This window comes from Nicotiana attenuata, chromosome 6, assembly GCF_001879085.1.
Source record: "Nicotiana attenuata strain UT chromosome 6, NIATTr2, whole genome shotgun sequence".
In the NCBI taxonomy this organism is placed as follows: Eukaryota; Viridiplantae; Streptophyta; class Magnoliopsida; order Solanales; family Solanaceae; genus Nicotiana; species Nicotiana attenuata.
The window spans coordinates 42,413,524-42,427,759 of NC_031994.1; the positions used below are offsets into that span (position 1 = coordinate 42,413,524).

The 14,236-nt window shown below is 34.6% G+C and overlaps 1 protein-coding gene and 1 non-coding gene across 4 annotated transcripts; both read right to left on the reverse strand.

Annotated features, from left to right (window-relative positions):
* Positions 5,622-5,693, reverse strand: TRNAP-AGG. Its single transcript has one exon. It is a non-coding gene; the product is annotated as a tRNA-Pro (tRNA).
* LOC109226900 (erlin-1) lies at positions 6,038-11,746 on the reverse strand. Of its 3 annotated transcripts, none has more exons than XM_019391808.1 (9): positions 11,384-11,740; positions 9,019-9,139; positions 8,848-8,915; positions 8,636-8,695; positions 8,403-8,561; positions 7,869-8,015; positions 6,916-7,130; positions 6,474-6,582; positions 6,038-6,385 (listed from the first exon to the last, which is right to left on the reverse strand). In XM_019391808.1, the coding sequence occupies exons 1-9, from the start codon at positions 11,522-11,524 to the stop codon at positions 6,311-6,313; spliced, it is 1,095 nt and encodes a 364-aa protein (XP_019247353.1). In that variant the 5' UTR covers positions 11,525-11,740; the 3' UTR covers positions 6,038-6,310. The 3 variants fall into 3 exon arrangements, with proteins under 3 accessions (XP_019247353.1, XP_019247354.1, XP_019247355.1); XM_019391809.1 differs by lacking the exon at positions 11,384-11,740 and adding an exon at positions 10,769-11,348; XM_019391810.1 differs by lacking the exon at positions 7,869-8,015 and having other exon boundaries at positions 11,384-11,746.

The window sequence follows — 14,236 nt, forward strand, 5'->3', positions numbered from 1 at the left end:
GATCTGGATTCCTTTCAACTGAATTATAAGGATGTTTAACATACTTAGATTCCACACATATTTGACATTTTGATTTGTCGCATTCAAATTTAGGCAATACTTCCAAATTAATCATTTTCCGCAAGGTTTTATAATTAACATGACCCAAACGTATATGCCATAATTCATTTGACTCAAGTAAGTAAGACGAAGCTGAAATTTTATTATTATTTTCAACAACCATTACATTCAGCTTGAAAAGGCCCTCAGTGAGGTAACCTTTTCCTACAAACATTTCGTTCTTACTTATTACAACCTTATCGGAAACAAAAACACATTTAAAAATATTCTTAACAAGAAGTCCAGCAGAGACTAAATTCTTCCTAATCTCAGGAACATGAAGGACGTTGTTCAAAGCCACCACTTTGCCGGAAGTCATTTTGAGAAATATCTTCCCACATCCTTCAATCTTGGCCTTTGCAGCATTTCCCATAGAAAGCGTCTCATCGAGTCCAATAGGAGCATAAGTAGAAAAAGCTTCTCTAACAACACAAACATGGCGAGTGGCTCCATAATCAATCCACCACTCATTAGGATTGCCCACCAAGTTGCATTCAGAAAGCATGGCACATAAGTCATCAACATCATCATGCTTTTCAACCATGTTTGCTTGGCCCTTCTTCTTGTCTTTCTTCGGAGCACGACACTCCGTAGATTTGTGTCCGGCTTTTCCACAGTTGTAGCAATTTCCACTGAACCGCTTCTTGCTTGGGTTGTATTTCGGTCCAGAAGCCTTCTTCCTCTTTTTGTTCTCTTCAACAATATTTTCTCCCATTATTGTTGAGTTTCCACGGCCTCTCTTTTCAGCAGCCTTGTTGTCATCTTCGATTCTCAACCGAACAATGAGATCTTCAAGGGACATCTCCTTGCGTTTGTGTTTCAAGTAGTTTTTGAAGTCCTTCCACAAAGGAGGCAACTTCTCAATCATCGCTGCTACCTTGAATGCTTCATTGATGAGAAGACCTTCAATGAAATTTCTGTTAGTAAAAATACTAAGATTACTACTTTCAACATCAATATTAATTTGATTTATACCTTTAGCAAGGAGATCGTCAATAATCACTTGCAATTCCTGGACTTGGGTAATAACAGACTTGCTATCCACCATTTTGTAGTCCAAAAACTTTGCAGCAACGAACTTCTTCAACCCGGCATCTTCGGTTTTGTATTTATTTTCAAGCGCAGTCCACGGTTCTTTTGACATTTCCACGCCACTGTAGACGTTATACAAAGCATCCTCCAGCCCGCTTAGAATATAATTCTTGCACAAAAAATCTGAATGCTTCCACGCCTCAATCACGAGAAAGCGTTCAGTTTCTGGAGTTCCATCGGACAGCACAGGAACATTTTCCTTGATGAACTTCTGGAGACTTCGAGTAGTCAAATAGAAGAACATCTTTTGCTGCCAGCGCTTGAAATCAATCCCAGAAAATTTTTCGGGTTTCTCCGCCGGTGCCAATGCTGCTGGTGTTGTTCGGCTCGTTGAGGCATTGGCAGTCACCATTGGAACAGCTTGGTTGACATTATCATTAGTCATTTCCATAAAAGAATGACACAAACGTTAAAATCATGTAGATTTTAATCTCCAATAGAGTACAAAACCACAATGGTTTTACTCTCCAGAAACAGTGAGTACAAATACAGAAAATATATTAAATTCCTTAAGCTTGTTAGTAAACTGTATTTGTAAAATAATCCTGGAAAATATAAATGAACATAAACAGAAACAGAATTTTAATTCGAGCCCACTGAATTCACAGTGTTTCCTTAAGGAGTTTAATCCCCTCCTAGTACCCAAGGTTATGGATTATTTCCTCCCAGGATAGAACGAATTACACACTGGTGTAGTGGTACTTTAAACCCTAGTGTTTCAGCGAACACAAAGTTCGGTAGCAAATCACACTTACTGTTGCTTTCTTTGAAGTTAAAATATGCAGAAGAAAGGAGAAGAACTCAGAAAATTCGTATATAAATTCTGAGCAGAATAGTCTTGTATTTATAGCCAAAGTTGGGCTGAAATCTGAAGAGGTGCAACTCTTCAGAATGGCTGTAATATTTTACTATTAACAAATAAATTTGGTCCAAAAAATTAATCAATCAATCATTTGACCGAAGCCGAAGCCGAAGCCGAAGCCGAAGCCGAGCCGAGCGAGCGACGACGACGACGGTGCGAGGCTTGCCTTCTTCTCAACTCTTTAAGAGCTAGAAGAAGAGCAATGACTTATATACCCATAAAAATCCTCTTCCTCTTCCAATATGGGACAATGTCCCTTTGCCAAGGGGGAAACTTAAAATTTCACTTAAAAATTTCATTTTCCTCCATTTCCCGTTCACCCTATTTTAAGCATATCATATACTTAAAATCCCAACAATTCGTTTCCACATTAATATTTATGTATAAAAAAATTGTATGCATAAATGAATAGCTATAATAATTAAAAATATTTCTTTTTTAAGGGTTAAAAAGGTATTTTTCTCCTCCTCCCTTACCCTACTCCTCCCCCTTAGTTGATGAAAAAGCATAAATTTCCACATCCATTTAAAAATATAAATTTGTCTTTGCTTTTTAGTCTTTGGACAAAAATCAAATCTCGTGCTTTCAATTCTTTGGCATTAATATCTAGCTAGTGTTTGTTGACTTTTCAAATTTAGCTGCTCCACTAATTTAAGTGCAAAGATTCTTCCAAATTAAAGTACAATCTTTTTGGAGTTTCTTATCCGGGTGTTTGATATCTGCATTGATATCAACTAAATACGAATTCGTACCGAAAAGTTCTACATTGTGGGTAAAGCGCTTTCTAATAAAGATGATTTTATACCTGATGCTCGAAATCGAAACCTTAAGTTAAGGATGAAGAAATACTTACGGCTCCGCCACAATCCAGACAATAAAGCTAAAACGCATGTCTCCAATGGCAACTAAAGGAAAGATTTGAATTTGGTTAGTCATTATTTGAAGTTAACAAGGTGCAATTAAGGTTTAAATCTTTAATTATAGGTTATTGTAAAACGACATGAATCTAACTTTTCCAAAAAGTGTAATTTCTCAACTTTTTTATTTAAGTTTTCCCACTCCTTGGGACATTCCCTAAAAGGTAGGAGTAGAAAGTTTAGTGGAGAAACTACTAAACAAATGTAATTAAAGAAAGATTAATTTTCTACTGTTTCCGTGTTTCGTGAGCCGAGGATCTATCGGAAACAACATCTCTATCTTTATAAGATAGGGATAAGGTCTGCGTACACATTACCTTCCTGAGACCCCGTTTATGGGATTACACTAGAGTTGTTGTTGTTGTTATTGTTGTAATTAAAGGAAGATTAATTATACGAAAAGGTTTCTATTTGATTGTATAAATTAGAAACAAGTTGTCAGCTCTCAATGTTTAATTTGGAAATATTACTTTTTTTAAAAGGAGTTGTATTGATTGTATAAACTTGAAATAGACTTTTTTTTTTTCAAATCAAATAATTTAATTGTAAGGGTCACATCACAAACTAAAGTGTAAATAAATACCCATTAGCTACAATTGAATGACAAAGGTGTATTTAAAAGACATGTGTTATGCATTTATCTGTTTGGTAAAATTATTATGTTCAAACAAATATTTATCCCTACTAAATGAACCGTTATTTACAACAGAAAACTTAATCCAAATGTTGCATCACAATTTAATAAGATAACATAAAAATTCTTTACCTTTCATCTGTTGGTATATAAGTTAAACGCTTATAAAATATATAATATAGTAAAACTAATAAGTAGTTTTCTTACTCACAAAATAAAAATTGTGAATTTTGCATTACAGCTTTGTCCTGGCAAGGAAAGTCAAATTAATCTCTTGGTTTCAATACATCTGCTTTATTTATTTATATTTTTATTATTTTCTGCTTTATTGACTACTCAATTTTCTCATTTCCACTCACTCATTTAGTGGGAAGATTTTATCACGTCGTAGAGGACAATGACACGACACAAGTTAGACATATGTCAACTAAATTTCGATTAAAATTTGATTAGTCAATGTTTGAAGTTAAAAACTTGCAATTTTAGGTAGAAAGCTTAAATAAACAAGTTTGGAACAAAACAGTATAAGCAACTTCGAAAACATGCACCAACAAAAGTCGTGCTGGAGTGGCAAGATCAATAAACATGCATCCTAATTATAGGTCTCGGGTTCGAGCCCTAGGTATGGAGTCATCTTTGTTAAGGACAGCTTCACACCCCCTCCCAATGTGAAATTTACTGGCGCGAATCCGAATTTAGTCAGGCTCCAATACGGAAACCGGACACCGGGTGAGAAACAACACAAAAAAAATTAAAAACATGCTAGACTGGTAAACATAAATATTAGTTTCGGAACAAACTAACAATTACTTTCTTAATGTTGATACTACATAACAAAAAAAAAGTTTATAAATATAACCAAACAATTTTTTGAAAAAAAAATTGAAAATTTTCTAAAAAACGTTATATAAAAAATTAAACCAAACTCACCAACTATTTGCTTTTTTGCTTTATTTGTAAGCCGTCCGTTTGGTGTTGACTTCATTAAAAAGAAAACTTAAAATAAAGTATACGAAAGAATTTATCTTTTTGAATTTTAATTATTGTACTTCTTTCCACGTCTTATAGTCCATGAATTCACAGAACCTAGGATTCATGATTAGGAAAGTGTTGAAAATGACCATAAATATAGTTAGCTGCCGTCTGGAGTAGGTATTTAGAGTCTAATGACAAATATCTTCATTTCTTAAATTTCTTTTCTTTTATTTTATTTTTTTTGCTTTACTTTCCCATGAAAGTTTGAAATGAGATTAAGTGGAGTAATACGACCAGTGGGAGTTTGTATAATCGACTACATCACTTATAATTAAGGAATAGTTGTTGCTCTTTTTGTTTTACTTCCCATACATGGACAATCTATTATTTGAGTAGCAAATGTGTATTAATTGCTCTCAGTTTGAGAAATATATGAAGTTAAATAATTAAAAATAATTTTTTGCAATAGGTTTTAGTCACAACTACAAAATCTAGAAGATAGAATGATACTCCACTCTTACTTAAAACCCTAATTCAGCTCTATCTTTGTATCAAGACTTTTCCTTAAGTTAGTTTATTTTTAATATTTGTCAACTGCGATGACTTCTATAAATGTCCGTAGAGTTAAAAGGTAAAAACTTAACAACATCATGTGTTTACATTGAATCAATACATATTTTCACTTTATTAAATTACTTAACGATAATAAGTTTAATTGGTTTGGTATAAACACCCGATACTTGATAAGTATTTATCAAAGTTAAGGATACTTCTAAAGGGACACTTGAGTTTGTTATTCTTCCTTTTCTTTTCCTTCTCCATCTTTTACTTTTCTAAAAACACTACGACTTAACAAGTGCCATGTCAAGAAACATAATAGTATGATCTGAACTTTTTTTATAACCCAACACTTTTTGGACAACTAGACTGCTGTACATGTTAAATGTGGACCACATAAAAGGCATAGAGTGAAAGAAAAATCAACAATTAAGGGAAGAGGGAGATAGGATAGGAAAAAAGATTGGGAACACATATTAATTAAGGGGCATTCCGAGAATTGAACTCGGGACCTCTCGCACCCTAAGCGAGAATCATACCACTAGACCAAATGCCCTTGCTGACACTGAACTTTAGTACATCCTTTTTAATAGAGAGAAAATTTTACTGACCTGCAAATGGTCTTGGCAATTGCAACAGATTTACCACCCCCACCCTCCACAAATTATTAGCCCATGTTTCACATAAAAACTTACACTCACTCAACTTTAAAGGACATTGTTCATATATATTTCTTGCTCTGTGAATGAATAAGGTCTGCGTACAGTCTACCATCCCTAGACCCCACCCCACTTGTAAAACTACTCTACCATCCCCAGACCCCATTGTGGGACTAGACTGGGTATGTTGTTATTGTTGCTCTGTCAATGAATAAAAGAGAGTATTTCCGTCTTTCCACTCTGACAACTAAAGCTCCTCATTAATATTTTTCATATGATAAACGTACAAGGTTTTGACCATTCACAATTACGTGGAGTGACACAAGCAAAATTAGCAAATAGCATATCAAGAGCATAGCAGTGTTTCCCGGTCAAAAGAGCGGTATAAACTTGATGTTGAGTAGTACAGAATAGAACATACGAATAAACCAATACATTGAATCATTCTCCGTGTGATGTACCAGAAAAAAATATACTTTGAAGCTTTCAACAGACGAGCTTAAACAGTTACTCCCTAAAACTCCTGGCGCGGCACACCCTCTTGCAAAAAGTTTCCAAGTAGCCTTTGGTCAAGAACCATGTTGGGCACCTGAAATCATATTTTTGTAAGCACAAAGTAGTATAAGCTCAAGAAAGGGGATTAGTGGAGATAAATCTAATAAGAAAATTAGCCTTGCCTTGTTGCCGAAGAAGATCTTGGAGTTGTTGGTTATAGCTTCAATGAATCGCAGTTCTAGAAATTCTGGAGTAAGCTTCAGCTTATTTGCTTCTGCTTCTCTCATTGTTCTGAAAAATTCCAGATATGGTTAGTATACTCATCAACGGGAGAAACTATCTACTCTCTATATTGTTCTGCTTCTTTTTTAATAAGAGTGGTAGCCAAGCAAGCTAACGCGACCTCAACTAGCCCACCTGGTACCTCCCCACAAGCGCAGATACTGTGAAAGTCTGCCCAGCGAGGCTTAGGCAGACGGAAAGAAAAAGCCTAGTACGTTTTGCCTCTGCTTAGATTTGACCCTGGTGGTCTCATGGTTTTGGTCCCACTTCATTGACCATTAGGCCTCATCCTTAGGTGCTCTCTGACATAAACCATACAGGAGGTAAGTTTAGAGAATTCACCGATAGTAAGCTGCATCTGACAGGCTCTTTTCACGAGCTAAGTACATTGAATTTGCAATTTCCTCTTGCTTCCTTGCACTATCTTTTTCCATCAACTTCTGTTCCATCTGAATCTTACTAACATGAGCGTTCCTTTCAGCTTCACTAATTGCTATCTTTTTCTGTGTCTCTGCTTCCTTCTCAGCAACTCTCTGTCTCTCTACTGCAATCAAGACCTGTAACACATCATTGATGGGGTTACCAATTAAGTCACTCTTAATACAAGCCCTGAGCAACAATGGCACGTTGTGAAATACATTAATTGTCGGTATTAAATAGCTGCTGACTGCTGTTATGATAATAGGTTGAGAGTAGGAGTGGCAAAATGGATAAAGAAAAACAGTTAACCACCCATATTATCCACTAAAAAATTGGTTGAATAATGAACTTTTTAAAAACGGGTGAAATATGGATAAGAACCATATTATCCATTTAGAAAATGGATAACCAATGAGTAACCAATGGATAACCAATAGGCCTAACTTTTACATTTGTAAAGCCTCAAATTGGGGTTCCTCAAGTTAGGGAGACTAAGAATTGTCCCAAAAGTGAGCATATACAAGAAGTCATGGATAATATGGGTAACTCATATTATCCGCCGGTTAACCCGTTTTTTATCCGTATTAAATATGGGTCCGGTCGGATAATTGATCTGTTTTTTCATTACCCGTCTTCGATCCGAACCATATCCGACCCGACCCGACCCGCCCGTTTGCCACTCCTAGTTGAGAGAAACGTTCACTCATCAACTAGCCCTTTTATGCATGTACTTTGAAACAATAATGCAAAGACAGATCTTGAAGTTTCTTTCCAACACACCAAAACTTCAGTTTGGCCAAAGATGAGACAAAAGAAAATGTAGAGTTCGGCCAAAGATAATACAAATAGAAAATGTAGAGCTCTCCTCTTAATACCTTGGTACGCTCCTGTTCCATGTTCTCAAAATTTCGTCTTATGCTTTCTGGGATGGAAGGTTTTGTAATACGCACACTAAGAATCTCAATACCGGGAGCATATCGTGTGCAGTCGGCCTGAAGAGCATCTTTCATTTTTTCATCAATCTGAAAATGTTTTGGCAGGCACCTCGTCAAGACTACTCACAATAACGTCGGCTAAAATAAATTTACGAATTTTTGTTTTAGAATCGATGTAAGTAATCAGCCATATTTCTCGCCTTGCAAGGCATATCACGGAGTTTAAGCATGAAAATAGAGCATGTCTAAGTGAGAAAAGCATGACTCAGCAGGTTAAAACCAGAACAGTTAGAAGACAGCTTAATCCTTATGCTAGCCAGGGAAATACGCAAAAGTGACAATCTGTGGATGACAACATTACTGGATGCATTAAGCAGCACAAACACCAGAAAGAAATAAAAAAGGCATAATTCATAAATGTTGACTACAACTGGCAGACCAATCTGTCTATAGAGAGGCCAAGTAGATTCTTACCTGATCAAACATGTCAATATACACTTGTTGAAGGCTGTGACCACTGCAGAACTGATTGATCTCATGGTGGATCTTGTCATATATCCATGTATTATCATAATTGACCCCATAATTCAGCAGAGTATCATATACGTGGTCCTTACGAAGGCGGTTAACAACCTAAAAGCACATGAAACAAACAAGATGAACAATGCATTCCTGCATATAGCATCACTACAAGGCAGATGGTTTACTTCTATTTTGTCAAAGTTGATCATCACGCCTCCTTTGGTCCCACAAGGAATATCCCTAACCTGCATTAGCACATGATCCAGAGCCATCACTCACCTTATTCTTCATTAGGGTTTATATAACCTAAGAATCATACTCGCTAGAAATTTAGAATCTCAGAAATTTTGAGATAAAAAACCTTAAAAAGATATAATAAAAGAGAGATAAATGTTACCAAATCTGTTTGAAGAGTAACTTGAATGGGTTCAAACTGAGTTATAAAGGGCAGTTTCAAATGAAAACCTGCACACACAAATATACATGTTCGATCAACAATAGACTTGAAAAGAAGGATACACCCCCAAGAAAATGCAAATGACCAGCTAGCTGAAGCACCAAATATAACCTGGATCAGTTATTGTATTCAAAAGGGCACCTCCTCTCCAATAGACTCCAACATGACCTTCCGGCACTTGATGCAAAATGGATAAGCTATTATTTAATGTTGACATAGAAGGAGCCACAATCTGCAAATGACTTAAGATGTCCCAGTTATACATTTAAAGAAGAAGAAGATGTCTCAATTCTAATAAATCATATCCCCAACATGTAAGTCACAGTTATTATACCTAAGTCTGATTACCAAGTCACTCAATAATGCAATACAAATTGAGAATCGTTTACCGTAGCATTAGACCATTGCCAATATTCAGTGTCAACCAATTGGCAGGTGAAATCCAAGACAGTTATATCTAAAAACAATGTCCAAGACAGCTATATCTAAAAACAATCAAACAACAAAAGTTTTACCAGAAAGGCGACTTGATTTTTTTTTTCGTGTGTGTGTGTGGTGACCAATGACAAACACTAGAGAAGTACGACAACTAATCTTTGAACATTTTAACAAAATAGAACCCCAGTCAAAACTGAGAAGAAGCACACCAGGTGCTGAGCATTCATGCAGCAAACCTTTATCCTGTTTGCAAATGTTGTCTCAAACAACCAACTCAATCACAGTTACTCTAAATGTCTGCAAAAATTTATGATATAATGAAGACAGCTTCCATTAAGTTGATTAAATCAGCAGCTTATATACCCTGAATACATCGAATCATGGAGAAGAGTGTCCTCCCCTTACTGCATTAGCTAGGTAACGCCTTTTCCTAATTATGAAATCAAAGTGGGTATGGAGTAGGGGCATTGCTAATAGCATTTGATGAATCTTACACCCCTAATGCCATTAAGCTCCACTTTTAAGGGACTAACAATACCACAGAAGATGTAGCATGTAACAATGGATATATGACTGCCCCAATCCCAGGAATATCAGAAATTGTATGTGAAAGCTAGTAGGAGGAATGTAGGCAAATCTCTCATGCTTGTACAAAAGGGTTCCTGTGAGCTGTTAATAATCATTCTCAAAGTCAATACTAATAATTACTGACAGGAGGACCATGAAGATCAGACGCGATAAACAATCATTTCTCCATCCATATATCTCAAGGGAAGTAATAATCCCAAAGGAAACAGAAGTGTCAATTATCTAACCATTTCTTTTTTTGAAGTGTCAATTATCTATCCATATACTTTTAAGTCACAAGAATGGCAGGCAAGTTACAAATATCAAGCCAAATGTAATCTGATATATTCAATGAGACGATTACATAACAGAGTTCAGTTATGGATTACCTCTAAAGATGTCAGGAAAGCACCTATAGTAATATACTTTTTGCTGCAAAAGCAAGAATTTGGAAATTTTTACCAAGAACTATTAGGAAATAAATTTATTGACCATAAGGTTATTGCACAAGAGAACTATCATTATTTTAATACTTTGACCATTTATAAAACATGCTTTTTAAACTAAAATAAAAAAATATCTGGAAGAATATGACAGTAAACTAACACCAAATGTTTCGAAGAATAAACGTTGAATGCTTGTATATCAACAGAATTTCTTTAGCTAAATATCAGTCATCTACTCTAACTATCTTTCACCATAAAAAGCACACCAGTCGAAATGATTACATCCAAAGTCTTAAACTGGATTGAACTTAACTAGATAATACAATTAGAGTGAAAGGCCCTCCAAATATATCAAGAATCACTATGTTAAACACTTGAACAACTGTGGCGATTGGACCAACGGCACATACCTCGACTATTTCACGGGCGTTGTACCGAGTAACTCCACCCACCAAGGCTTCGATTATGGGAAGAAACCACATAACTTCTTTTTTCCGGCCTCAGTTAGAATTTGGACCCTGGTCTTCCAAGGTCTTTATTCCAACTTTATCGACTGGCATGCCAAACCCTTGAGTGCTACACATCTACTACTTCTATAGCTCAATCAAACAACCTACCTTAATTTGTCTTTCTTTTTCCCTAAAAAGCAGTTCAATCAAAATCATTACATCTTAGATTGGTTTTCACTTAAGTAGATAATCCACTTAAACTGAAAAGCCCTTTCTAAAAATCAAAAAATGGTTTAAACTGAAAAATCCACTCTATAGTGGTCAACGCAATTATCAAACACAATGAATATATTGAAGCCTTAACATGGTGATTTATCAAGCACCTAGTGCATATACTAGTACTAAACGCAATTATCAAGCACTGTGCATTCCACATCTTTATCACAAATTAATAATTGCAATAAAAAATAAAAAGGAAGAATCAAAACTAAGAAAATGAAAAAAATAAGAAGAAGAAGAAACTATAGATAATTTACAAACACTTATATGATAATTTAGGGATTAAGATAAGTTCACCAATACGAAAATGGCGATGAAGGACACAAGCACGGTGAGAATGGGAGTAAAGTCTCCGCCACCAGCTCCGGCGCCGGCGCCGGCGCCGGGCCTCGGGATTTGGGGAGCACCTTGTTGTCTCTGCTGTTGTTGTGCATCCATGGCGAATTTTGTTTTCTTAGCACTCAAGTTTGTTGAATTTGTCTATTAAGTCTTAAATTAAATAAATACAGTTTTTTTTTTTCTCGATTAGAGTAAACGGAAGTAAGAGATAAAGTTCGGGCTTGGATTTTGGGCGGGCCTTGACTTTGGAAGTCCATTAGGACTTTCACGTTCGACGAGCTTTTCCTGGTAGAAGGAAGGAATCATTTCCGAATTGAAGCCCAACAGAAAGCTGAATTTAGATGACGTTTGGAGAGGGAGAATGTCACACAGTTATCCATGAAAATAAAAATATTTATCTTTGTTTATCTATTTATTTTTCTACCCATAGATTAATTACATTTTTCTACCATAGTAATTTTTGTGGGAAACTTTTTCTTTAGTCTCCAATTCTTTTTTATTTCTATGCTTTTTTTCTTCTTTTTTTTCTTTTTTCTCGTTTTTTCTTATTTTTTTTCTTTTTTCCTTTTTCTAATTTCATTTAACTTCTTTTTTTTATATTCTTTTTCTCTTCATAATCTAATTTCATTTACTATTTTCACTATTTTTTATTATTCTTTTTTATACTATTACTAAAAAAAATTAAATTGTGTACCAATTAAATATAGCTAATACAACCAAAAAATATTAACTAACATATGATATCAGTATACTATATAACTATACCAACAGGGTATACAATTGTACGCAAAGAGTAAAACAAAAATTTTAATTCAATTATAAAACTGAAATAATATTAGTTGTCAATAAAAATTCCAAAAAATTCTAAAAGGATCTAATTGTAAGAGTATACTGTTACAATATATTGCATACTATAATGTATTTATTTTTTTGCATTTTCAATTTGCCCCTCACGCTGGGTAAAAGCTTAAAGCAAATTAAAAGGGAAAAGGCAAGTGAATTTACGGGTAATAAATATACTATTATAGTATATTATATATTATTACAGCATATTGTTATGGTATATTGCATATTATTATATACTATAACAATTTATTGTATATTTATAATAGTATACTGTTGCAGTATAACTATATACTCCTATAGTATATTGTGTACTGTAGCGTATACTATTAGGTAACTGTGTTCTTCTTCGATTATTACAATATACCGTTGCAGTATATTGTAAACTAATTGTATATTGTTGCATTACAGCTATATACTCCTACAGTATATTGTATACCGTAGCGGTATACTATTGGGTAGTTGTGTTCTTCTTCGATTTTCAGCTGAAATTTCGATCTCAATCACCTCAAATCAGCTCCAAATGCTATCAAATTTCAGTATGAACTTCCCAAATACTATAAGCAATATTTAACAGCACCCACTTTGAAACAAACAAGAAATCTTCAAAAATAAAATTGAGCTTCAAACAGTAAATCTTCACAATAAAATTTCAAATTCTGGAGCTTCAAGCTCAACAATGGTGGGTCTTCATACACACATAAAAATCATAAGAAGAGGAGGTAGAGCAATAGCTTGGGTTGACCCTCTTAATGAAGATCGATCTGTCAGAGAAAAAGTAGATCCATTTAAGTCCACTACCAAGTAAGCTTGCAAAAGTAAAGTCACGTGTTTTAACATTCTGTACTTCAAATGCAAAGGCAAATAGTTGTGGGCAAGGTAAATAGTCTTGGTTGCATAGGTAGGAAAAGTAAATAGTTTAGGTTTGGGTATTTAATAGTTAGGGCTTAATGGGTTAAAGTGAGATTTTCTCATTAAATAATGCTAATTATAAACATGTTATAAATAGAATTTTATTCATGGTGAATGTCTATATTTAGGGAGATTCTAGGGTTTATTACTTGGTGGCTAAGTCACCCTCTCCCTATAAATAGAGGGTTCTATTCCATTGTAATTCATCCCAAATCAATAAGAATTCTCTCCCTCTACTTTTCTCTGCAATACTCTTCTTCTTCTTTTATTGTTTTATAACACGTTATCAGCACGACACTCTAACCAATTGAGTAGAAGCTTTGGGATTGTAATGATTGTCAATTATTCCATGAACTTCCTTTATGATTAAATTCTGGATTTAAGGTAAGTATTTTACTTTATTTTTCTCTTTTAAATTCTTGAAATTCTACAATTTGATTTCAAATACAAGCAAAGACAATAAAGTTTGATTATAACTCTAATGGAGTTTGTAAGAAATTATAACCACCTGAAGTGGTAAAATTTCTATGCCTCGCCATGATCAAATTCATGTATGATCAAATTATAAGGATTCTCAAAATAATCTTTCACTCTGCGAAAAATATTTGTCATCGATTTGACATGAGATTTTGTAAAGCACATATAGATGATTATGGTCTGTTCATGATGCGAATGTGACAACATCTGATTTATGAATACATATTCATTCTTCAAAGAATATGAACGTGCTAGTGGTAGTGAATATACCGCACTCACCTCTAAAAGGAGGTTTGAGATGATATAAGAAAGTAATGTCATTATTATGGCATGAATGGTCATTGGTCACGTACCTATTATACGCCAAAATATTTTGGCATTGTGATTGTTAAAAGACAACGGTAATGCAAGAAACAGATCTTGCATATAATTTTGACCATAACCATAATGGTATAACTTTCTGTTTAAAAGAGGATATTCACCATATGGGTGTTGATGAATATGTAGTACTACAAAATTAAATTAGTAGAACTCTGCAAGAGCCAATTATACTATTTGTAGAACACATAATTACACTAA